Source organism: Sciurus vulgaris (genome assembly GCF_902686455.1).
Source record: "Sciurus vulgaris genome assembly, chromosome: 3".
NCBI classification, from domain to species: domain Eukaryota; kingdom Metazoa; phylum Chordata; class Mammalia; order Rodentia; family Sciuridae; genus Sciurus; species Sciurus vulgaris.
The window spans coordinates 178,101,384-178,127,359 of record NC_136463.1 but is presented as its reverse complement, the minus strand read 5'-3'; the positions used below and the strand labels follow the sequence as shown (position 1 = coordinate 178,127,359).

Sequence of the window (25,976 nt, the reverse complement as noted above, 5' to 3'; positions counted from 1 at the left end):
CATTCAATTTATAATACATATAAATATCGATGAAGTTGTGCACTCGAAATTTTTTTTTTTAATGAGGGAGACACTATGAAATGATTTGGAGACCCTGGGTTCATTGACTCTCACCCTTTAAAGTAATTTTAGAAGTAAAAGATAACCATGGTGGCATTATTTGGGAATATAGGGACCCATTAAGTCCCAAGTTTTCAATTCTGCAAATATAATTCTTATTTCAAAATGACTTTAATCGTTGCTCGGTTTAAGTTTTTATAGGGTTCAAGCTCTGTAACTGCTGATCTCATCTTCCACCGTACTCCCAATCACAAACATTAAGAACCTAATTTCTCCTGATTACAGAGCTGTGTTCAGTACTTGTGAATTCCAAATGTCACCTGGTCTTCAAAACTACTATTCAACAACTTTTCTTCATTTGTCTTAGGTATTATAAAGTTTTATTTACCACCTTCGTATAGTGCTATCACTCAAAAAGAACTAATTTGCAATAATGTTAATGGACTGCTGAGGCCTTGAAGAAATTTCTCAAGGTCAAATTCTATTTTTTGCTTCCTCGTGGTGTATCGTGAATGACTTCTACTCACTCTTAGGATCCATTCATTCATTATACTTATATCAGGAATAATCCTCTAAATTATCCAGTAACAGGGAAAATGGATTTTCTCTGATATATCCTTCATATTCTTTCCTAGTGTAAGTTGACACATTCTTTTGTTAGAAACGAGTTTATACATAGTCATTGGTCTTGAAGGCACTTCCTTAGCCCTGGGAACCATCAACCCATTCCATAGGAAAACAGGACTGGAAAGAAAACTAACCAACCGGCTTCTCCAGGTGGTCCAGGGGCTCCAGGAATTCCTTGGGTGCCCTTTGGACCTGGCTCTCCCTGGGGTCCATAGCCAGGTGGTCCAGCAGGTCCTGCAGATCCTGGGGACCCAGGGGAACCCGGATCCCCTGGAGGACCCTGGTCCCCCTTCTCACCACTCAAGGCCTGTGACAATAAGAACATGTTTGTATAGGGCTTCATGCCACAATCTCCTAACTACAGGTTAATCTCATGCCAAATATGAACACCAGCTAGGCTAGCAACCGCAGCTAGGCTGTCATTGAGAAGCTCTTGAAAGAAAAAGCAGTTGGCATTGGATGGGAGTTATTAAAAACAAGACGGTCACGGGCTCCTGTTGTTCTATGCTGTGTTGAAATTCAGCAACATTGTATCATCCATGTCTTGAGTCCCACTTGAAATGTCCTCCAAGGACATGTGTCCCATATGATAGTAGCAACTTAACTAAGTGCAAATTGACCAACAGTTCGAATGGCTTTAGAGGTCACGTTCATACTGTTGATACATTTCCAGAATAAAACCTATACAGCAGACCTTTATTTGTCTAGTTTTTACCAGGTGTTCTTCTTCCAAAGGAGATATTCTGCCTGCATTTATTTTTCTCATAAAATATCTACTCTTATTAAAATAAATCCATATACTTTAACTTTAAAAATGAGTTGTATGCTTACAAAAGAACTTGAACTTGACAAAATAATCAAAGCCCTCCCTGCTTGATTGTTGCATGATGGGCCGAAATAAATTTAACTGGCATTTTCACTGTTCAAGATCATTGGGTGGCTAAGCGATTTTTCTCCTATTTTAACTCTTGGTTCTAGGGATTTAACTCAGAGGCACTTTCCCACCCTGTCCTTTTAATTTTGGGGATAAGCTCTTGTGAAATTGCCAAGGACCTCAATAAATTGCTAAGGCTGGCCTTGAGCTTGTAATCCTCCTGCCTTGGTCTCCTGAGTCTCTGGGATTACAGGCATGTGCCACTATGCCCAGTCTTTTTTTTTTTTAATGATCACAGGAGCTAACTCAGCAAATCATCTCTTTGACTTTTTTCTCATTTACTTTCTGGAATATCTTTACCAAACCTATAAAAGGAAAATGATGAGATGCCAATGGTGACATCATGTGAACTCTAGTAATACTAGATCAAAAGAACTCAGACTCGGTTCTGCTATAAGCCTGGCTACCACCAAATGGGCAGCCTAGAGGTTTGCTCAAGCAGGGGCTGAGAAATCCTAGATGCCCCCAGGAAATTGATTTTCCAAATTTACATGTTGGGAGTCACATTTATATAATGATATCTGGGGTCTGTAAATGAATTTTTAGATTTGCTTATCAAATTTCCCCAAATCTGTTCAAGGTGGGACCCCTTTTATTGGATAAATCTGATTAACTTTAGAAGAAACTGGTATTTTGTAGACTAGTTTGGGCAAACTTCTCACAGATATGTTGTCTGAGGGGCTCGGTCTTTCACTTCAAGACATTTTAGAATAGGTATGGTAGATTACTTCTTAATTAACCTGTGAAAACTTCTATAGCACAAAGTCAAATTTACATAAGCTGATATATTTTAAATGCAAAATATTTGATCTCTTTATTTGACTTTTGTACCGTAAATGTTTTTATGCATTTATTTTTTTACTTAAAAGAATGAACATTGCCCCCAAAATATTTACTAAAACTTTTCCCTATTAGTCATTTTCCTAACTTCTCTGGAAACTCATTTGATATAAAAATGTAACTTGCATATGAGACAGAGTACTTATCAATGTGGAACTTCAAAAAGTAAAAAAGCTGCCTACTTACTTGGTCAAAATGCTATAAATGTTTGCTTGAGTTATTGTTACTAATTTGAAGATGCCCCATTTGCAGTTAGAATGCTGAGTGGCCACTGTTATGGAAGGAAATCATCTTATCTCAGTACCTGGGGAGCAGTGCTTCATCTATGGGGGAGGGGGTAATCCAGAAAAGTTGTCAACACCAACCGGTTCTCCTCGAGGTCCTGGTAATCCTTTAGCTCCTGGAGTTCCGGGAATTCCATCCAAGCCCTTTCTCCCTGGTTGCCCTCTGAGTCCGGGATCCCCTGGGGCGCCCACTGGTCCCCGGGGCTGAGATGTTTCACCTTTTCTTCCTTTAAGTCCAGGATCTCCCTGGGCTCCTGGGAATCCCTAGGGTAGTACACAGAGTTGTCCTATGTCAGTCTTAGAAACAAGAACTTTTCAATTTTAATGAATTGTGGATTTTTTTTTAACACACATTTTCGTTGGCCCATGAATATCATTTCAAACCATGCTTGTTTTTAACTTCCAAAACTGGAAAAGAATTTAGACAGTATACTTCAATATAATACACACAATAATATAATTCAATATGACACATCAATCAACATAATTCAGATTATGCTTAGTTATTGGTAAATTTTAACATCTATCTCTAAATAAATTGATTTAAATATATTTATGCTTGTGTAAGTTTCTGATTCACAATGTTTATGAATGTTAATTTTTTAAATGGCTTTGTTGAGGTATAACTTACATAACATAAAATCTATCCTTTGTCAGAGAACAAATCAATAATTTTTAGTGAATGTATAGAATTAGGCCATAATCACCACATCATATTAAAATATTTCCATCACTGTCACTCCTGTTGTTCTCAAATCCATTTGCAGTTAATCCCTGTTCCCACCCTAAGCCCCAGGCAATGACTGATCTTCTTTGTCTGATACCATTGAAAATTATTTCTAAGTTTGTTAACTCATTCATGTATTCATTTGTTTATTCATTTAATCGACAAGTATCTAATGAGCACCTATTGTTTGCCTATCAATTAAATATACGCGCTTTGCCAAACAAACGAATAATCTGCAGGTGGAGCAACCATATTTCCAGAGCAACCAGTTTTCAAACTGAAGCTAAAGCTTTGTAATCATGAACTCTTACTGGAAATCCTGGAAGACCTGCACTTCCTGGGGACCCTGGGCTTCCTTTCACTCCAGTCACACCTCGTCCTCCTGCAAAGAAATCCACAATCAGCGATGCAACACCAACTGAGTGGCCGGATGACTGCAGTATATGAAGAAAACACTGAATCTCCTTACAAGGAAAGAAAGACAACTCCTACCATAAAGTGAACGGAGCCATAAGAGAATGGGAGTAAGTGACTGGAATAAGATAATATAAAAAGCAAGAGCTCTTAGATCTCGGCTTCCTAACATTCTCATCTTTACAATTTTAAGGACTTTTTTTTTCCCCTAACAATATATTCATTGAAGAAAATTATACAGAAAGACGAGAATAAAAATTGGTTTGGGGATGTAGCTCAGTGGTAGAGCGCTTGCTAGCAAGACCATGGGTTCTATCCCCAGCACTGCAAAATCAGTAACAATGGTAACAAACAAAACAAAAATATGACTCATAAATCTATCATCAGAAGATAATGCTTACTTAATTTTAATGTATATTATTCATAAATTTTTAGGTCATGAATGCATAAGACTCATATATACACTATTTTGGAAGCTTACCATACATATGTCAATAAATATAGGTTTAAAGCTTCCTTTTAGAGGACTGCTATAGAAACCTACTATGTGGGTTAGCGTCATTTATTTAATTAACTACTGTTTTTAGATATCTGGGTTGTTTTTCAGCTTATAGCTGTTGTAAATAATTTTGATACTTACTTTTCAAATTTATGTAAGTATTTACTTTATAATAAATGCTTACAAGGATAACTGCAAGTCCAAATGGACACTAAATTTTCTGAGGCTTTGGATTTTTTTGCCATATTGCATTTTACTATGTAATTTTATGCCTCCTGTGAATGTTTAAATATCACTGTGAAATGATCCTTTTAATGATCTTTCGGATGATTCTCAGGGCAGTTAGTCAACAAATGCTCATTCAGTTTCCATATTTTGCAAGATACCGAGTCAGAATACATTTTTTTCTATAGCAATCCAAACCATTTTACTGTTTCCATAACTTCTTTGGCTATAGCTGTAAATGCCAAATGTACAGAAACTAAGGAGAGTACAATAATGCAACTTGCCCAGCTATGTACCTTGGGTCAGAGGTGAGGCTCCAGGGGGGTAGGGAGATACAGGTCTCTCATCTCTTTGTCCTTTCCCCTCTCCCTCCTTTCCTTGGAGTTTTTGTTTTAGTAGAACGTGTCCCCCAGAGACTTGGACACTACCTAGGAGCTGCATGAGGAAGAGTCCCACTACCTTTCCCTCTCAGGCTTGTCTCAAGAATCCAGGGTGGCAGTCTTCACAGGGCAGCTGAGACCTTCATAAAGAAGTGGGTGGGACTTGAAGGTGACAAAGGATGTCTGCCAGGTACATGTCCTCCTCTCTGGCCATGGCCAACACCGTCAACCTTTCTTCTTTGTACTGATACTTAGCCTCCCAAAGACCCTATGCTAATGCAAATGTCTCCTGGGCCATGGGAACATGTAACCATTCTCCGTCATCCCCTGCTCTGAGGACATGGCTATAATTTTTTTTTTGTAACTTCACTTGTATCCTTAAAGAAAGTGGGAGACTGAAATCAGCTATGACCCTTGTCAAAAGTGGGAACGAGAAAATGCAGAGAAGCCTTGTATGTTTGGTCTGGTTGCTTCACTGCTTTAAGTTCTCTGATGGACCCTGTAGGAATCTGTTTACAATTCCTGGTTAGCATAATAATTTTGCTAAAGTTCAGTGATGAAAATGGAAAAGAGAAAATACCAGCTTTTATCTGATTCTGGTTGACAGCGTAGATGTTTCTGAAAACCTCCTTCCAATTTTGCTGTATCTGGCAATCTAATATCTCTTTAAATTTCCCAGTTGATTACCCTTCTGTCTTTGCATAAACATAAATTTTTGTGCAAATTGTTGGTACCTGGGATTCCTTTGACACCATCCAGCCCTGGCACTCCTGGGAGGCCAGGGGGCCCTGGAATATAGGGGCACTCTATGCACAGCAGGCCTGGTTCTCCTGAAATGAGAGCAGGTTTGCATTACCTGTGAACATACCCCAGATCCATGGAAAGGATGAATGTGCTCCATCCACACATTTATTACATTCAAACACTTTTCCGGTAGCCCCAAATCATCTAAGATGTTATACAAATGAGCTGAAAAGTTCACATACTCTATCTGCTTACTTTGTTCAGAGCTCTACGTTCTTCTGGGAGAGGAATTCTAAGGATCTAGCATTAAACATCAACTATTTCAGGGATTTTCTCCTTGCATGTAGGATAAAACTCACATTCTAGGGATACTCAACAATTAAGTGAGTGCAAAGTGAATTCTTGATTGACAGAAAATGGAATATTTTTAGCTGATACCTTTGGAAAAGAATCCAAAGCTGGATGGACAGCTGTTTGGGATCACTGTTGTCTCGGGGGGAAAGAAATCAGTGACAATGCTAACAGGAATGGCTTATGTTAACAGAACAGCACTACGGACTGAACCAACCTTTGGATCCATCGACTCCTGGGACTCCCGGAGGCCCTAGATGACCTGGCAGGCCATGATCACCAGGTGGACCCTTGCGAAAAATGGTGTCACCTATGCAAGGACAATATCAAAGGTCATCTTCATGTGTGTTTCTTTTCCCAACTGGTTAATGCTTTTATATATATATTATTTCATATACATTTTTCCCCATCTTTGTATGGGAAAATGAGTCTGAAAGCTGAACTTCAAGGAAAGTGTAAAAATTTTTTTCAAATAATCAGATGCTTAACTGAATGATCCTATTAATACTAAGAGTTTTTCAGATATTTTGTATTTCTAGGTTTATAATTGCATTGTCTATGAATAATAAATGCTTCCTCCCTTCTGAAACACAAATGATAATAATAAATCCCTCACATATAGAAGATTCTTAAGTATCTTAGGAGAGTGGAATATGAAACACAAAACCTTTCATAGGCCCAGAGGGCTTATGAGCCAATACAGAATGCTCAGTGGCTTAGCAGGGGGACAGGACGCTACTGTCATCATCTCTGTGCTCTCCAAATCCTCTGGGCCACAGCTCTGTGTCCTCTGACCCGCTTCACCTGGCAGCATCCTGTTTCATACCCAGGATGCACAGCTCTGACCTCCTGCCCTGAACTTCCCTGCTGATGCCAAGGAATGGGACACCTGGGAATCGAGCAAACCCAGCTTAGAAGTGGGGGCAGTGGGCAGGACAGATTGTCCTGTCCTGGGGGACAAGTTATGACCCATGGGAAACAGGAGCTGGTGGATAAATTCTTGCCTCTTCCTCCCCGGGGACAGATTATCCTGCGACAGGCTTCTTGGCAGAGACTCTAAGGGCTGAGCAAGGACGTGCCCTTGCCAAGGCCAACGCGATAACGAGCTCTCCTTCCCTGCTTCTCCCCTCTTGTCCCTGCTCCCTCCTGGGAAGTCAGGGGAAGACTTGCAATGTCATCATTCCACCATAGTTTCTTTCGCAGATAGTTACTAAAATGAAACACCACTGGAAAGATAACAACCCCCCACCAAACTGATGGCTAAGCACTATGAGCAATGTACACCCAAAGGGCCCCATTATACATCTTTACCTGGAGGTCCTGGAGGTCCTGGTGACCCTGCAGAGCCTGGTGAACCAGGACAGCCAGGGGCCCCAGGGAGCCCCACTGTGGCCTTTCCTGGGGGGCCTCGCTCCCCTTTGCTTCCTTTCGAGCCAGGCCACCCAGGGGCTCCTCTGAGGCCAGGACTTGATGATCCTTAGAGAAAAAAATCAGTTGTGTTATTTTAAATATTTTTCCTGATGTACATATATTTTCCAAATTGAAAAAAATTAATATATTCTTATTTACAAAAGTTATATAATTATGAGATATATAAAATATATAAAATAAAAGGTGACTATCCTTACTTTCTTCATCTTTGGACTTGTTAAATTAGATCACAGTGTGGCAAAGTACAGAACACTCCATTCCAGTGAGATAACGTGTGTCATTTATTACAAGGAACTGAAACAGAGTCTGGGAAGCACTGCAAACTTTTCATTTACAAGGACCCATAGGAACTTCTTGTGTATATGCTATCTTACAGGCTTTTTTCTTTTTAATTAGAGACTAGAGGATACCTACATTTCAGTGGCCCAAAGGAGAGGAAAGAAACTTGTAATTAGATTTCGTTCCTGCAGATGTGTTAGGTATAAAAGAGGCTTGAGGGGGGGATAGGGAACTGAGCCAGGTGGTACAAATTCCACCCTAATTCTAAAATACCAGGATGTGAGGAGGGGGCAGTCTGAGATCTCTGCCTTTCATGGAGCTGAGTTGTTAGGAGAGATGTCACCACCTAAGGACCGAGGACACAGCGGAGGTTCATATCTGATCATTTCTTATTACATGAGCATAAAGGAAAATCCTTCAGATGTTCTGTTTCAGAACTTTGTAATTTCCCACTCACTGGTTTTTTAAAGGAGCCTATTCATTGCTTAGGTTCCTAGTGGGGTAAGGGGGTCTTCTTTGATCTTTGACTAGGCCTCCGAAATATCCATTTGCCCATTCCAACTTCAAGATACACCAACTGTTAATAGTTTGAAGCATGCTTTTCTAGGCAGGGATACATTATAGGTACACACCAATATATCTATCCACTTATGTCTGTATTTTCTACAGTGAGATTATAGTAAGCAAATCATTCTGCAATCTGATTCATTTTAATTCATTATCAAAATTATGAAATAGTTTAATATAAAGCATTGTATAGAGAAAAATATAATCAATGCCAGGGCATCCACTACTCTGGTTTATAAAGTCCCTGTTCCTTTTTCTCAGTTTTGTTTCCTTTAAAAATAACAATTATAATTGATGGATCCTTGTAGACCCATCCCTAATCCTATTTTTCTTTTTTGAAAAGGTAAACACTCAAATAACTCACAGATTAAAATTTAAAATTTTACAGAAAAAGCATAACCTAGGTCTCCTTATGCACTTTGTGATACATAATAAAAGCTGTCAACTGCAACCAAACTCATTTTAATAACATTGTTTTCTGTTTCTGTGCCTCCTCTGAATTTCAAGGTCCCTGTTCATATCCCAAAGTTACTGTGAAATTCCCTGACAATGAGACGCTCACACTTGATTAAAATCACTGAAAAGTACAAAAGAGCATTTCTATGTCAATTTGTATCACCTTCTGCTCCCTATTCCACTCTGGGCCACAGAGATAAAAATGAAGAAGCTAGAAACACATTAACTCAATTAATAGAACACTGGTCTTACATAAATCATGCAAACTTAAAAGAGAGCTCTGTATTTCCCTTTTTAATAGCATATCTATCTGTAGTCCAAGAAATGAGGGCATACCAGGACTTCCAGGAACTCCAGGGGGACCATGGGGACCTGAGAAGACATAACATTAATTAATTACTCACGAGGATGCAAATGTGCCCCTATCCATTGTTGAAATGTTGAGTGATACTAAAATAATCATATTAATAAAGAGTTTTTCATACTTCTTCCCTGCTCTCATATGGATAAAAATTAGAAAACACTTATTTAGACAAACCGGAGCCAGGGAACTATTCTTAAGCGTCTCACATCCCAAAGTAAATCATGCCACCTGTTTGTTTTTGTTGGCATCAGATCTGCTATTTTGCTGCCGGCATTATGCTGCCTCCCCCACACCACTTTACAACCCAGACTGTTAGCCCACCAACTTCCTCGCCAGTAATTGGTCCAGATTGTGAACCTCTTCGCCAGCCATTGGTCCGTTGTTATTAACCCACGAAATTCCACTACTTAATAGTTCTCCTACCATCATTCTCTCTCTCTCTCTCTCTCTCTCCCTCCCTCCCTCCCTCCCTCCCTCCCTCCCTCCCTCCCTCCCTCCCTCCCTCCCTCCCTCCCTCTCTCTCTCTCTCTCTCTCTCTCTCTCTCTCTCTCTCTCTCTCTCTCTCGCCACATAACTTAGCATAGATTTGCTAAGAACCTGCTCTGTGTTTGGTACTTTGGGAGAAAACCAAACATCACTGGAATCCGTGAGGATCTGCAGTGTGGCTCTGTGCTCCATCTCTGACTGCTTCTAGCTGTCCTCAATGTGTATATTTATCTGTCATTTTACTTTTCTAAGTAAAATTCTCCTTTATATCAATCATTTGCCTAAATCAGTACAATCCTGGTTGTACATTAGAATGATCTAGGGAGTTTTATAATCTGCCAGTGCTCAGGATTCTTCTGCAGAAAATAAGACCAGAATGCCTGGGAGGGGACCTTGACAAGGTCATTAGTCAGAAGTTCCCAGGGATGCTAACATGTGGCCCGGGATGAGCGCTCCTGCCTGAGAACTTTCAGGTCTACGAAAGGAAATAGCATATATGCAAACACGTCTTAGGTTCATGGTGTCTAGATGCAGAGTGAGGAAACCAGGGCTTCGTCCCCTGCCCTTGTCACTGTGTGGATTATCTCAAGTTACAGCTTTTGGGGTCCTTCTTTTCTCTTTTGCAATCACAGTGAAATCACTGATTACTTACACTCCCTCTTCTTGTTCTCTGGCCATATTAGTGTCTTCTTGACAACTTGAATCTCATGCTCTGCTATATAAAGATAATTAAGCTTCTATGGCATACCACTTAACAAAGTTTTCATGCAAAAATATGAAAATTGAAAGACAGAAAAAATACCACCACTTGTCAACATTAGGTGATTTATTTCTTCTCTCCCTACCCTCAAAATCCTAGCTCTATGAGGGCATGGTCCTTGTTACTTTGGAAGAAAGAAAGAACAAAGCAAAAGTTTTTAGGAAGAAATATATCCTCACCCTGTGGACCACGAGTTCCTTTGGGTCCTGGTGGGCCTGGAATTCCTTCATCTCCCTTTTCCTGGTATGCATCATAATATTCTGTCTTAAAGGAAAAGGAAATGAATAAAAAGAAAGGATAGCTATTTATGAATTGCTCACCAAATACAAAATTACTTCAACTTCTTCATTTGGGCTAAAATGGTACTTTCCTTAATTTTATGAATTCATATGTTTATATATTAGCAGGAATACGATGGTCATGCACAGGTAGATGAACAAGTCTAAAGAGAAAGTTGATTGTTTTTTGGTTTCATAATTTTTTATGGGCTTTCAACTGGAAATACATTTATTATGTGGTCCACATAGATATGTACATATACAAGTTCACATGTATATGAATACAGATATTTAAATTTCACAAAATGGTGACTTACCACTATGACATATGATCAACTCTGAGTTCTTTCTAAAGTTATTCTATTTTATTTTACAGTTTAAAAATGCTGATCCTGATGGACACATTCTATTTCAAATATGGTGAAACCCACACTCCACAAATACAATGTATGTTGATTCATTAAATTCAGGACAGCATTGGCATGCAAGGAGCATGGGACATGGCTTTTGACCTGCCTAGTGGGCCTCCTGCTGGCCTTCTTAACCATTTACTCCCAAAACAGACTTTCTTTTGAAGTTAGTAGAGGCTGCAAACAGAGTTCTGTCAAGGTTTAACATACCAAAACACCAGTAAGCTGGGAATGCTAAGAATTCCTCTGGGGTTCAATGGCAAATAGATCGTGCATAGAATTCATTTATTTTGCACTTATTTTGAAGGAAAAAAGGATGGAAATACATGTATGTATATGTAGAACTCTGTTTTGTTTCTCATATGCTGCCTGAACCAATTACTTTGTTGTCTTGTTTCAAGATGAGGTAACAAGAACCTGTGGTTAAGCAATGTGTACAAAATCACAAAAAAGTCTTAATAATAATAACAATAATCTCTATAAAACCTATAGTGTAGGTGTGCACCTGCTTGGTGTTGGACATGGCTATGTACTTGCACAAAATAGTCCCTTTAATCTTCCTGGAAACTTCATAGAAGTATTTGGGGACTACTTGTATCTCAATGGTTTGCTTTAGTTTAAAGATGAACAGTCTTTGTAGCCATCTTCAGTTACTGCGCTAACTTACTTAGCTTGGGGATCTGACAGCATTTCTAACAAGGAAAATACCATCCTCACCCCCACACAATCTGACATAGCAGCTCTGCTCAGCACACTCTTCTGCTGCCCAAAAGCACAAGAGTCGTCAAAACTGGCCTGTGTGGGGGTAAGAAGGAACTGGTGTCCTGTCCTACACTCCAGCTGTGCAGGATCACTTTGGTCTAACCCTGACTACACCAGGTTTGTTCTCTCCAGAGCCCAATGGATATTACTAGCACATCCCAGGGACCAAATAGAATCAAATAGAAATATTTATCCATTGCCAAATGGACGAATAATGCTGACAGCTAATTTTAGCCCTCGTTGATAAAAAGGTAAATGCTATCATGTCTATCACAACAATTGATGAAAGACATTGACTTGAAACTTCCTCAGAACTTTGAAGAACTTCTTCAAAGATGACATTGGTATCAGCATTAGTTACACTTACTGGACCACGAAATCCTGGAGGGCCAATGTCCCCTTTCCATCCCTACATTGAAAGACAGTTACAGATTACGAACATGTAAACCAAAAGCATTTACATCCTTGGTACAGTTGAAAAGAAAAATGCACAGTTGGACAATAAAATTGACAGTTGGAGTTATTTAGGTACACTCTATAAGCCAAATTAAAGGACGTTTCTTCATGTTCATGGAAAGCCTGTAGCAGAGTCAGGAATTCCATTTACGAGGCCATGCAGAAGTGGTTGTTGCTAGATCTGTTGGTTCTCCAGGCTTCTACTCAACTACCTTTCCTGGATCTCATTGCACATCCATGTCCCGGCTCTGATTAAAGGCACAGGACCACCAGGCCATGGGCTGTGTGCAATTCTTAGTGGCTCAGCTGTCACCATCCCCCTTAGTGTCAGAGGGCATTTAAGAATGCTACCAGAAACAATACTAACAAAGGATAAGAATCTGCACGTATACCACATATAGAAATTATTTAAAAATGTCTGCAATGTGTTGTCAGAAACAAATGATGTGATGTGTATTCACAATTAATCATGACCTTTCAGCAACCCATGGACCAGTCAGATTCAGAGGTCCACTCTACACTTGACTTCAATTGACCAGACACCTCCTGCTATGTAGGCCTTTCCCAACCACTTTCTCATGGGGAGCTGAAATCTGGCTGGTGGGTCTTAAGTCGGCCAACTTCCACTACACAGAACAAGTTTCTTATTTTCCCTTTGGAACACCCTTCAAAGGTTTATGTAAAGTTGCTGTATCTCTAGTTTCTTTTTAACAAATATGCCAAGGTATTTCAATGACATCTGTGACTGAGATTCCTTGTTCCCAGGAAGGCAGGCAATACTGAATCAATTAAAAATGCCTGAAGATAGGCTTTTAGGAAAGGGGTTACCTTAATGCCATCTTCACCCCTTAACCCAGGGAAGCCCCTGTTGCCCTTGGCTCCCTAAAGAAAAGAGCAAAAGGAAAAGGGTCAGAAGACAGAAATCACTTGCTTCTGTGTGAAGCGTGAGCAGTCTGAACTTCTTAAAATTTTCTTTTATCTTTTAAAATGACACATAATAGTTGTGCAAATTTATGGGGTACATAGTTGTACAGTGCACTGAGTGTATTCATCACACCGTACTTCTGTAATGATCCAATCTGACTAATTAGCATATCTGTCACTTCAATCTTCTATCATTTCTTTATGGTAAAGTATTCAATATCCTCTCTTTTAGATACTTTGAAATTTATTTTATTGTTAATCACATTCACCCTATTGTGCAGTAGATGACAAAGCTCATTCCTCTTATCTAACTTTGTACCCATTGAGCAGCCTCTCTCTTCCTGCCTCTTCACTCCCCTCTTTAGCCTAACCATTATTCTAGGCTCTACTTGGATGAAGTTAGCATCTTCTTTTCTCTTTCTCTCTCTCTCTCTTTTCTTCCCTCCCTTCCTCCCTCCCTCCCTCTCTCTCTCTCTCTCTCTCTCTCTCTTTCTTTCTTTCTTTCTTTCTTTCTTTCTTCCTCTCCCCCCCTCTCTCTTTCTTTCTTTTTTTAGTGCTGGGAATGAACCCAGGACCTGTTCAGTGCTAGGTGATAAACTTCTTTAGGTTGCATGTATGAGTGAGATCATGTGTTGTCTTTCTGTGTCTGGCTAATCTCATTTATCATGCCTTTTAGGTTCATTCATGTTGAATAAGGTGCTCAGATGACTTCTCTTTGCCTAAAGACATAAATCATGGTTCTCAAATATAGTTTTTAAAAGCAATACTGTTTGTTAGTTCATAACTACTTGGTAACTCCCCAAAGTCCTTATTCACCTGGTAAGTAGGGTTGCCATTTTCCCCTATATCAAAGGACAGAGTCATGTACCTCAGTGCCAGGGAAGCCAGGGGCACCACCTTTTCCAGGTTTTCCCTACAACAAAAACAAAACAAAAACACATCAGTTAATAAATATGTGTAACTGGAATAAACATGAAATACTTACGTGATAGGATCATCTCCTCTTGATCTCATGCAAGAAAGCCTGCTCAAGGTTTCTCATGCAGGTTTTATAAGGAAAAACTTAACCACGGAGACAGTATTGACTCTCCCTTAACAAGGTCAAAGTCAGTCAGTCAAAAGAAGAAAGAGTCAGAGGAAGGAAAAGAGGAAATTAACGGCTATGCCTAAACCTAGAGTTGATGCTGTCCATTCTATGCTTGGAAGGAAAAATCAAGAAAGCATTTAGCAGAAGTGAAAAAGGAAACCTAGAAAGAGCGAGGTGTTCACAGTCAATTTATTAATATCAAATGTTGGTGATTTCCTAAACCCCAGATATTCCTATATTTAAATATATATAAAATGTGTATTGTGGTGTCTAAACAGACATGGCTTTTGGATTAACTATTATGGATACAAATGTACTTATATATCTATAAAGGATATTTATTTTAATGTCCATTTTAATTCTGTCAGACCTTTTCTGACAGAATTAAAAATCGTATCGACTGATTTTGTCTGCTGTGATCACCTGCAATCTGCCAGCATATTGACGCCTTTTTTTGAGAGCAGATTGCTCACTGTCAGGCGTCTATCATCCGCCATTTGCCTGCCTCTCGCCTGTCCATCGCCTGCCTTACCCCTATCCATCACCCAATGCTCGAGGTTCACCTCCCGATTGTCCGACAGCTGCCAGCAGACTGACTTCAGACCGCCAGTGGAGAACCAGCTGCCTGCTGCTGCCTGGAAGTTCACTGTCACAGTACCTGCAGGCTTGATTACACGTGGCTGCCGCCATTTTGAGACAACAGCCAGGCCCCGTAGGATCCCTGGCTGAACTGACTGAGCCCCGCCTCCAGGATCCCTCAGCCCAATCGATCACTACCTGCCTCTGGGGCCCTCACATCGACTGACTGCTCCCTGCTGCCAGGACCCCCAGACCAACTGACTGCGCCCTATCACTGGGAACCCAGACGGACTGATTGCACCCGGCCTCCTGGATCCCACAACCACACCAAACACACCCGACCTCCAGGACCCCTGCTGGACCAACTGCATCCTGTCTCCAGGACCTCCAGCTGACCACGTCCACCCCTGAGCTGCAGCTCCCCATTTGCCAACACATTTGGAAGCCAGAGCAGCCATCTTGGATACTCCTGGAAGCCGTAGCTCAGATCTTCGGGTGGGGCAAATTCCATCCTGAGACACCTGCTGGAGGCTTGAAGCTCATTGTCAGGTACCTCTCATACATCAGGCTACTGAACACTGGGAGGTTTCATTAGTATATGACTGTTATACAGTAGATTTTCTTTTTTCTCCTTTTTTAAAAAAAAAAAATAAGTTTTTATTTCTTTACGTTTCTTGCTTTCTTTTCCTTTTGTTTACCTGTTCCCTCAGAGTCACTTTCTCCCTTATTTACATGCTAACATCCGATTTCTTTTGATTACACTCTCACCCTTTCCATTTTCTAGAACTTCTGTACATTCTTTTATTATCCCATTAACAGCCATATTCTTCAACCCTCTTCATCCTCTTTGTCATCCATTAGAAACTGCAGACCTTACTGCAAACCTGTTTATTTTACTGAAGATAATATTTGAACTCATTTTGTTTATTATGACAATTTTGTTATTGTCCCCATAGGGGCTATTTGGTCTAGGATTGCATAGTGTCTGATTTGGGCACTGCTAATATTGATCTCCCCTTAAAGAAAGGGTTTTGGAAACCTATAGGGCCACTATAAGCCTATAGGGGGAAATCTGCAATACCCCAGATCTGCACTGCTAGAGGGGAAGATACATGAGCAACCTGAAAAACAAGGGAAGAAAATTGCGGGGGCCCCTGGCAACCCAACCAGTGCTTGACAAGGATCCACTGAGGGAATGATGTTTGCAGAGACTCATCATCCCGGGAGATGCCAGATGCTTGCCTCTGGGCTCTGGTGCTTTCTCTGCACTATGTTTCTAATATTATATTACTCATACTATTCCTCGGTAGTAATCACTGAGGGTGAAGGGAATACTACAAATTTCCCAAGAATATTAATAAAACATTAGGGACTATAACTCCTTCTCAGCCACAAGTAGTGAAAAATCTTTTACCACTGTGTGATGTGTCTTCTTCCTGGGGTGCTTGTTATGAACATGTAATGCAGTACATAAATTTGGCCATGGAACCTTCTGTCTTTCCAACCATGAGTATGCAAAAAGCACCTCCCGCAGTAGCTACTAGGTATGGACTAGCTTATTTTATCAATGGCAAGCCCTCCTACCCGCCTAAAAGCAAGCCCTTAGAGAAGGTAGATATAGATCTCCCCCTGTCTCCTACAAGGTGGTTTAATCCAGATGATGGTTTTGTTTATGTGTGGTGGTAAGGTAAAAGAATAAGATTTCACAACATTCCTTCCTTCCTACAAAGAATAGGTCACCCCTATAATAAACATTGGTACACAATGTCCTGTTCTGGGAAAAAGAGCTACATAAGACAATGTAATTTATTCAGTAAAAAAACTTGGCCACGAGAACCACTGGGACCACTGCCCTCCTGTAGCCCTTAACTCAGCAATTTAGATATTAACCAGATGGACCTAGTAGAAATGGTCACGTGAGATTATTTGTCTATCACTTTATCACAAAAGTAATAAGAATAGTCTTAGGTCACATAGAGTTTAGATATTAAGGAAATAAATATTGTATTAGCTCATTGACTTAGTTAAATAATTGTAATCTGTACGGTTACTGATTTCTCATAATCTTTCGGTAAAAACAATTTCTGTCTATGCTTTAGAAACTTCTTTGATTTTATTAATCATAAGCCTGTCATCATAGCCTGAAGAAAAGTGTATATAAACCCAGCCTTCCCCAGAAAAGTGGGATTGATTGCACCAGAACTAGAGTCTGTGTCGTTCATTCTCCATCCATTGCCGACGCTGTCTCCCTGCGCCCCGTTTACCAGTGTGGAACCCATGGACTCCTGCTAGGGCTGGACCCCGGCAGAAAATGATCCAAACAAATCTAGATTTTATAGTAATAGAATCCAATGCAGTATGTTAGAAGAAATGTCAGAAAGGGACTTGAGATTATACATGATTAAGATGATTCGCGAAGCAAGGGATGAGATAAGAGAGCAAATGCAGGCAATGAATGATAATACCAATAAGCTGAAAGAGCACCTGCAGGAAGCAAAAGATCATTTCAACAAAGAGATAGAGATTCTCAAAAAAACCAAACGGAAATCCTTGAAATGAAGGAGACAATAAACCAAATAAAAAACTCAATGGAAAGCATCACCAACTAGACCACTTGGAAGACAGAACCTCAGACAACGAAGACAAAATATTTAATCTTGAAAATAAAGTCGCCAAAATAGAGAAGATGGTAAGAAATCATGAACAGAATCTCCAAGAACTATGGGACATCATGAAAAGACCAAATTTAAGAATTATTGGGATTGAGGAAGGCACAGAAATACAAACCAAAGGAATGAACAACCTATTCAATGAAATAATATCAGAAAATTTCCCAAACCTGAAGAATGAAATGGAAAATCAAATACAAGAGGTTTACAGAACACCAAATGCACAGAATCACAACAGATCCACACCAAGGCACATTATAATGAAAATGCCTAACATTCAAAATAAAGATAGAATTTTGAAGGCCGCGAGAGAAAAGCATCAGATTACATATAGGGGGAGACCAATACGGATAGCAGCCGACATCTCAACCCAGACTCTAAAAGCTAGAAGGGCCTGGAACAACATATTTCAAGCTCTGAAAGAACATGGATGCCAACCAAGAATCATATACCCAGCAAAACTAACCTTCAGATTTGAAGATGAAATAAAATCCTTCCATGATAAACAAAAGTTAAAAGAATTTACAAAGAGAAAGCCTGCGCTACAGAATGTTCTCAAGAAAATATTCCATGAGGAGGAAATGAAAAACAACAATGGAGGTCAGCAAAGGGAGGAACTACCTTAGAGAAAAAACAGTCAAAGGAGAAACCAAGCCAACATAAAAACCAAAAATAAGCCAAATGACTGGGAATACAAATCATTTCTCAATAATAACCCTGAATGTTAATGGCCTAAACTCCTCAATCAAAATACATAGACTGGCAGAATGGATTAAAAAGAAAGACCCAACAATATGCTGCCTGCAAGAGACTCATCTCATAGAAAAAGACATCCATAGACTAAAGGTGAAAGGATGGGAAAAAATCTACCACGCACATGGACTCAGTAAAAAAGCAGGGATTTCCATCCTTACATCAGATAAAGTGGACTTCAAGCCAAAGTTAGTCAGAAGGGATAAACAAGGACATTTCATACTGCTTAAGGGAACCATAAATCAGGAAGACATAATGATAGTAAATATTTATGCCCCAAACAATGGTGCATCCCTGTACATCAAACAAATCCTTCTCAATTTTCAAGAATCACATAGACCACAACACAATAATTCTGGGCAACTTTAATGCACTGCTGTCACCACTAGATAGATCTTCCAAACAAAATCCAACCAAAGAAATCATAGAACTCAATAACACAATCAATAACCTAGACTTAATAGACATATATAGAATATTCCATCCATCGATGAGCAGATACACTTTCTTCTCAGCAGCACATGGAATCTTCTCGAAAATAGACCATGTGTTATGTCACAAAGCAGCCCTTAGGAAATGCAAAAAAATAGAGATACTGCCTTGTGTTCTATCAGATCATAATGGACTGAGAGTAGAAATCAATGACAAAGTAAAAAAAGGAAATTACTCCAACACTTGGAGACTAAATAATATGCTATTGAATGAAACATGGATAACAAAAAACATCAGGGAGAAGATTAAAAAATTCTTAGAGGTCAATGAGAATGATGATACAACATATCAAAATCTCTGGGACACTATGAAAGCGGTACTAAGAGGAAAATTCATTGCATGGAGCGCATTCCAGAAAAGAATGAAAAGTCAACAATTAAATGACCTAACATTACAGCTCAAAGCCCTAGAAAAAGAAGAACAGAATAACAGCAAAAGTAGCAGAAGACAGGAAATAATTAAAATCAGAGCTGAAATCAATGAAATCGAAACAAAAGAAACTATTCAAAAAATTGATATAACAAAAAGTTGGTTCTTTGAGAAAGTAAACAAAATAGATAAACCCTTAGCCACACAAACAAAGAGAAGGAGAGAGAAGACTCAAATTACTAAAATACATGATGCAAAAGGAAATATCACAACAGACACCACTGAGATACAGAACATAATGAGAAGCTACTTTGAAAATCTGTATTCCAACAAAATAGAAACTACCAAAGACATTGACAAATTTCTAGAGACATATGCTCCTCCCAAACTGAACCAGGAGGACATACACGATTTAAACAGATCAATATCAAGCAATGAAATAGAAGAAGCCATTAAAAATCTACCATCCAAGAAAAGCCCAGGACCAGACAGATTCTAAGCCGAGTTCTACAAGACCTTCAAAGAAGAACTCATTCCAATACTTCTCAAAGTATTCCAGGAAATAGAAAAGGAGGGTACCCTACCGAACTCATTCTATGAAGCTAATATCACCCTCATACCCAAACCAGGAAAAGACACATCAAGGAAAGAAAATTTTAGACCAATATCCTTGATGAATATAGATGCAAAGATCCTTAACAAAATATTGGCAAACCATATCCAAAAACACACTAAGAAAATTGTGCACCATAATCAAGTGGGGTTCATTCCTGGAATGCAAGGATGGTTCAACATTCGTAAATCAATAAACGTAATCCATCATATAAATAGACTTAAGGATAAGAATCATATGGTTATTTCAATTGACGCAGAAAAAGCATTTGACAAAATACAACACCCCTTCATGCTCAAAACACTAGAAAAAATAGGGATAGTAGGAACATACCTGAACATTGTAAAGGCTATTTATGCTAAGCCCATGGCCAACATCATTCTTAATGGAGAAAAACTGAAACCATTCCCTTTAAAAACGGGAACAAGACAGGGCTGTCCTCTTTCACCACTTCTATTCAACATTGTCCTCGAAACTCTAGCCAGAGCAATTAGGCAGACTAAAGAAATTAAAGGGATACGAATAGGAAAAGAGGAACTTAAGCTGTCACTATTTGCAGATGACATGATTCTATATTTAGAGGATCCAAACCTCTTCCAGAAAACTGCTAGACCTCATCAATGAATTCAGCAAAATAGCAGGCTATAAAATCAACACGCATAAATCTACAGCATTTTTATATGCAAGCGACGAAACTACTGAAAGGGAAATGAGGAAAACGACTCCATTTGCAACAGCCTCAAAAAAAAAAAATACTTGGGTATCAATCTCACAAAAGAGGTAAAAGATCTCTACAATGAAAACTACAAAACACTGAAGAAAGAAATTAAGGAAGACCTTAGAAGATGGAAAGATCTCCCATGTTCTTGGATAGGCAGAATTAATATTGTCAAAATGGCCATACTACCAAAAGTGCTATACAGATTCAATGCAATCCAATTAAAATCCCAATGATGTACCTCACAGAAATAGAGCAAGCAATTATGAAATTCATCTGGAAGAATAAGAAACCCAGAATAGCTAAAGCAATCCTTAGCAGGAAGAATGAAACAGGGGGTATTGCAATACCAGAACTTCAACTATACTACAAAGCAATAGTAATAAAAACAGCATGGTATTGGCACCAAAATAGACAGGTAGATCAATGGTACAGAATAGAGGACACAGACACAAACACAAATAAATACAATTTTCTAATACTAGACAAAGGTGCCAAAAATATTCAATGGAGAAAAGATAAGCCTCTTCAACAAATGGTGCTGGGAAAACTGGAAATCCATATGCAACAGAATGAAACTAAACCCCTAATCTCACCCTGCACAATACTTAACTCACAATGGATCAAGGACCTTGAAATCAGACCAGAGACCCTGCATCTTATAGAAGAAAAAGTAGGTCCAAATCCACACCTTGTTGGCTTAGGATCAGACTTCCTTAAAAGGACTCCCATAGCACAAGAAATAAAAGCAAGAATCAATAACTGGGATAGATTCAAACTAAATAGCTTTCTGTCAGCAAAGGAAACTATCAGCAATGCGAAGAGAGAGCCTACAGAGTGGGAGAATATCTTTGCCACTCATACTTCAGATAGAGCACTAATTTCCAGAATATATAAAGAACTCAAAAAAGTCTACACGAAGAGTACAAATAACCCAATCAACAAATGGGCTAAGGAAAAGAACAGACACTTCACAGAAGAAGATGTACAAGCAATCAACAGATATATGAAAAAATGTTCAACATCTTTAGTAATATGAGAAATGCAAATCAAAACTACACTAAGATTTCATCTCACCCCAGTTAGAATGGCAATTATCAAGAATACTAGCAACAATAGGTGTTGGAGAGGATGTGGGGAAAAAGGTACACTCATACATTGCTGGTGGGACTGCAAATTAGTGCAGCCACTCTGGAAAGCAGTGTGGAGTTTCCTTAGAAAAATCGGAATGGACCTACCATTTGACCCAGCTATCCCACTCCTTGGCCTATACCCAAAGGACTTAAAATCAGCATACTACAGAGATACAGCCACATCAATGTTCATAGCTGCTCAATTCACAATAGCCAGACTATGGAACCAACATAGATGCCCTTCAATTGATGAATGGATAAAGAAACTGTGATATATATATATATATATATATATATATATATATATATATATACACCATGGAATATTACTCAGCTATAAAGACTAATAAAATTATGGCATTTGCAGGCAAATGGATGAAATTGGAGAATATCATGTTAAGTGAGATAAGCCAATCTCAAAAATCCAAAAGAGGAATGATCTCACTGATAAGCGGATGATGACACTTAATGGGGGGTGGGAGGGGGACAAGAATGGAGGAAGGAGGGACTGTACAGAGGGAAAAGAGAGGTGGGAGGGGTGGGGGGAAGGAAAAAAATAACGGAATGAATCAAACATCATTATTCTATGTAAATATATGAATATGCAAATGGTATGCTGTTACTCCATGTATAAACTGAAACAACATGTATCCCATTTGTTTACAATAAAAATAAATTTTAAAAAATCGTATCAACTAATTTTTTTTTAGAAAAAAAGCATTTCTCAATACATAATTTTAAAAGGTTTCATATAATATATGTGTTTAAATCTTTCCAAAATGGAGCCAGGTTGGGGAAGTAGGTGCCTATTGCTTGACTTGCTAGCTTCCTACTTCCAGGCACATTATACCCCATTTCCTTAGGGGAGCTACTCTTCCCTTCCTCAAGGTGGTTATGATAGGGCTGTCAATCACAGAAGCTCACTCCCCCACTGACCTGGTCAATCATAAAACCTTTTTCAATGGCCAGTCACTGTTCCAAAATGAGACACATGACCGGAGCAGGCCAATCAGATTAATCATCTGGGATTTTCACTATGGATACAGAGAAAAAGATTCTTCCTCAGATGTCCTTAGTCTGAAGTGGTCTGCTGGCCTGAAGTGCCATTAGTCTGAAGTGGCTTCACTCTTTGTCCCCTCCCACAGAAGATCATCTGCCAAAAGATAGCAGACATTTATAGGTTTTTTATAGGTTATTTATAATAATTTATAGGTTATTTATAATAATGTATATTTATTATTTATTTATGAATAAATTTGTGAAATTTTTATAAGAATTATAAGTGTGCATAAATTCTATCCTATCCCATTGTCTTATAGGCAGACAGAAGCAGAAGTGAGGCACAGAGAGTTCTGCTCTTATTGTTTTAGACACTAAAGTCCTTGAAGCCAGTTTTAGTCTTGCACTTCTCAGATAATTGAACAAAAATTCCTACTACCCAAACCTTTAAAAAAGTTTTTCTTTTTCTTTCTTTCTTTCTTTTTTTTTTTTTTTAACCTTAGCTAGTTGAGTTGGGCATCTCATTGTTGCAACCTCAAGGGTCCTGAGTCCTGACTAATATAGATTCCATATGACACTGAATTTTCTTTTTTCTTTTATTTATTTATTTATTTTTACAGACTGCATTTTGATTCATTGTACACAAATGGGGTACATCATTTTGTTTCCGTGGTTGTGCACAATGTAGATTCACGCCATAATCATACATGTACATAGGGTGATGATGTCTGTCTCAGTCCACCATTTTTCATACCCCTGTCCCCCCTCCCCCATTTCCCTCTACATAATCTAAAGTTCTTCTAATTTACCTGTGAGCCAGGTTCTCCAGGAGCACCTTTTGCAGATCCGTATGATTCTCCAGGTGGTCCCTGTATGAATCAGAGATACGTCAAGTTGTATATATTATTGATTTTTCACTTACAGGGATTTTTTTGAAAACTAATTTGTCCCTTCTGATTATTTGGCCATATTTAAAAATAAGTCATCTAGAAGAGAAATCTTATAAGTATCTTTAAAACAGATGTTAAAAAGCAGGAGCTAAAGACAAATCATGCATTGAAATAGTGCAAGTATTTCAGCTAGGAATGGCCATAAAATAATTTTAGTATTTTCATGATCTCTGAGTTCCCCAGGCTATGTTTCAGTATTTAAAGGTAGAACGTGCATCAAAATTTGCCCTACAGTTCTACTTATGTGTGAGAGGAACAGGTGACCAGAGTGACCTACTGGGGGTCCGGGGGGTCCGGGTTCTCCCATGGCTCCTTTGTCTCCCTTCTCACCCTTGAGGTCCTGCCACACAAACAATTCAGGATCATTAAAAACAAACCAATCCTACACCAAGAACACAAATAACCCAATCAACAAATGGGCTAAGGAAATGAACAGACACTTCACAGAAGAAGATGTACAAGCAATCAACAAACATATGGAAAAATGTTCAACATTTCTAGTAATAAGAGAAATGTAAATCAAAACTACACTAAGATTCCATCTCACCCCAATTAGAATGGCGATTATCAAGAACACAAGCAACAATAGGTGTTGGAGAGGATGTGGGGAAAAAGGTACACTCATACATTACTGGTGGGGCTGCAAATTAGTGGAGCCACTCTGGAAAGCAGTGTGGAGATTCCTCAGAAAGCTTGGAATGGACCCACCACTTGACCCAGCTATCCCACTCCTTGGCCTATACCCAAAGGACTTAAAATCAGCATACTACAGAGATACAGCCACATCAATGTTCATAGTTGCTCAATTCACAATAGCCAGATTGTGGAACCAAACTAGATGCCCTTCAATTGATGAATGGATAGAGAAACTGTGATATATATATGGAATGGAATATTACTCAGCTATACAGAATAATAAAATTATGGCATTTGCAGGCAAATGGATGAAATTGGAGAATATCATGCTAAGTGAGATAAGCCAATCTCAAAAAACTAAAGGATGAATGATCTTGCTGATAAGCGGATGAGGACATACAATGGGGGGTAGGAGGGGTTAGCGTTAGGGCTAGGGTTAGGTTTAGGGTTAGGGATAAGGAGGGTGGTAAGAATGGAGGAAGGAAGGACTGTATAGAGGGAAAAGAGGGGTGGGAGGGGTGGGGGGAAGGGAAAAAAATAACAGAATGAATCAAACAACATTGCCCTATGAAAATTTATGATTTTTAATAAAAAAAATGGAAAAAAAACCAAACCAATCAATGGCGTGAATATACATTGTGTACAATCACAGAAATGAAAAGTCATACCCCATTTGTGTACAATGAATCAAAATGTGTCTGTAAAAATAAAAATTATTTTAATAAAAATAAATAAGTAAAGTAGTAAGGGCCTACAAAAACAAAAACAAAAACAAAAAAACCCAATCCATTAAGATCATCGTGGTTACACTTGGAAAAGTCTACTTTCTGTTCAATAAACTGGCTTTACAAACTGCCGGTGGGCCTCACAATCAACCAACCCAGTAGCTCTCCTGTTTCCCACATTTCAAACTTTCTACCTGAGATCCCTCCAAAACTATACGCAGACTTTCTTTAAAAAAGAAAGTACCTTTTGGATCAAGGTACATAAACTAATTGAATTTCTGAATCAGCTTTGTATAAGCACAATCAGTTCATTACTAATGTATTTTACTTTCATTTCTAACACACTAAAATTATTTTCTTTGGGAGCAATGGTTTTCTGTCAATGTTATAATGATAATATGATTGGTAATTTCCTAAACCCCAGATATTCCCATATTTAAATATATATAAAATGTGTATTATGGTATCTAAACACATGGCTTTTGGATTAATTATTATGGATACATATATACCTATATATCCATAAAGGATATTTACTTTAATGTCCATTTTAATTCTGTTTAATCACATTTTCTGACTATATATATTTTTCCTAATAGAATTCTTGTCTCTAGGGCACGTTTTCCGACCTTGATTATTTTTATGGGGTTAAAGCATCCAAATCTTGATTTTGTAAATGTAATTTTTCCTGTCATTTATCAGACAATGAAGTTTAGCCTTTATTAATTTCCTTTTTGTTGATTATCTCTGAAAACTTCAGTTATTTTTCCTCAGGGAAATTTTTATTTTTCCAATTTTCCACCCAGGGAGTATCCTGAATTATACCCTAAATGAGTAAATTTTATGGCATGGAAGTTCTGTCTAAATAAAGCTGTGCAAAATTAGTTATAACTAAAATCCGTGGAAGGCATACTTTAAAAAAACATATGTGTGTTATGTGAATTATAGCCTAATGAAGCAGATATTTCAAACAATTAATAGGTTTCAAAGGAAAG

At 38.7% G+C, this 25,976-nt stretch overlaps 1 protein-coding gene across 5 annotated transcripts in view; it reads right to left on the bottom strand.

The window, feature by feature from the left end:
* COL4A3 (collagen type IV alpha 3 chain) overlaps positions 1–25,976 on the bottom strand; it is a 144,086-nt gene that overhangs the window by 40,122 nt on the left and 77,988 nt on the right. For 4 of the 5 annotated variants that reach the window (XM_079132611.1, XM_079132614.1, XM_079132612.1 and 1 more), the window contains 13 exons: positions 23,898–23,960; positions 23,480–23,539; positions 14,127–14,171; positions 13,163–13,216; positions 12,246–12,287; positions 10,608–10,692; positions 9,155–9,190; positions 7,397–7,561; positions 6,303–6,395; positions 5,725–5,820; positions 3,784–3,854; positions 2,827–3,009; positions 826–994 (listed from right to left, as the gene is read on the bottom strand). In XM_079132611.1, the coding sequence (XP_078988737.1) occupies positions 826–994; positions 2,827–3,009; positions 3,784–3,854; positions 5,725–5,820; positions 6,303–6,395; positions 7,397–7,561; positions 9,155–9,190; positions 10,608–10,692; positions 12,246–12,287; positions 13,163–13,216; positions 14,127–14,171; positions 23,480–23,539; positions 23,898–23,960 (1,162 nt within the window). Of the gene's footprint in view, positions 1–825; positions 995–2,826; positions 3,010–3,783; positions 3,855–5,724; positions 5,821–6,302; positions 6,396–7,396; positions 7,562–9,154; positions 9,191–10,607; positions 10,693–12,245; positions 12,288–13,162; positions 13,217–14,126; positions 14,172–23,479; positions 23,540–23,897; positions 23,961–25,976 lie in introns of those variants that run through there. The other variant, XM_079132615.1, reaches the window with a different exon arrangement.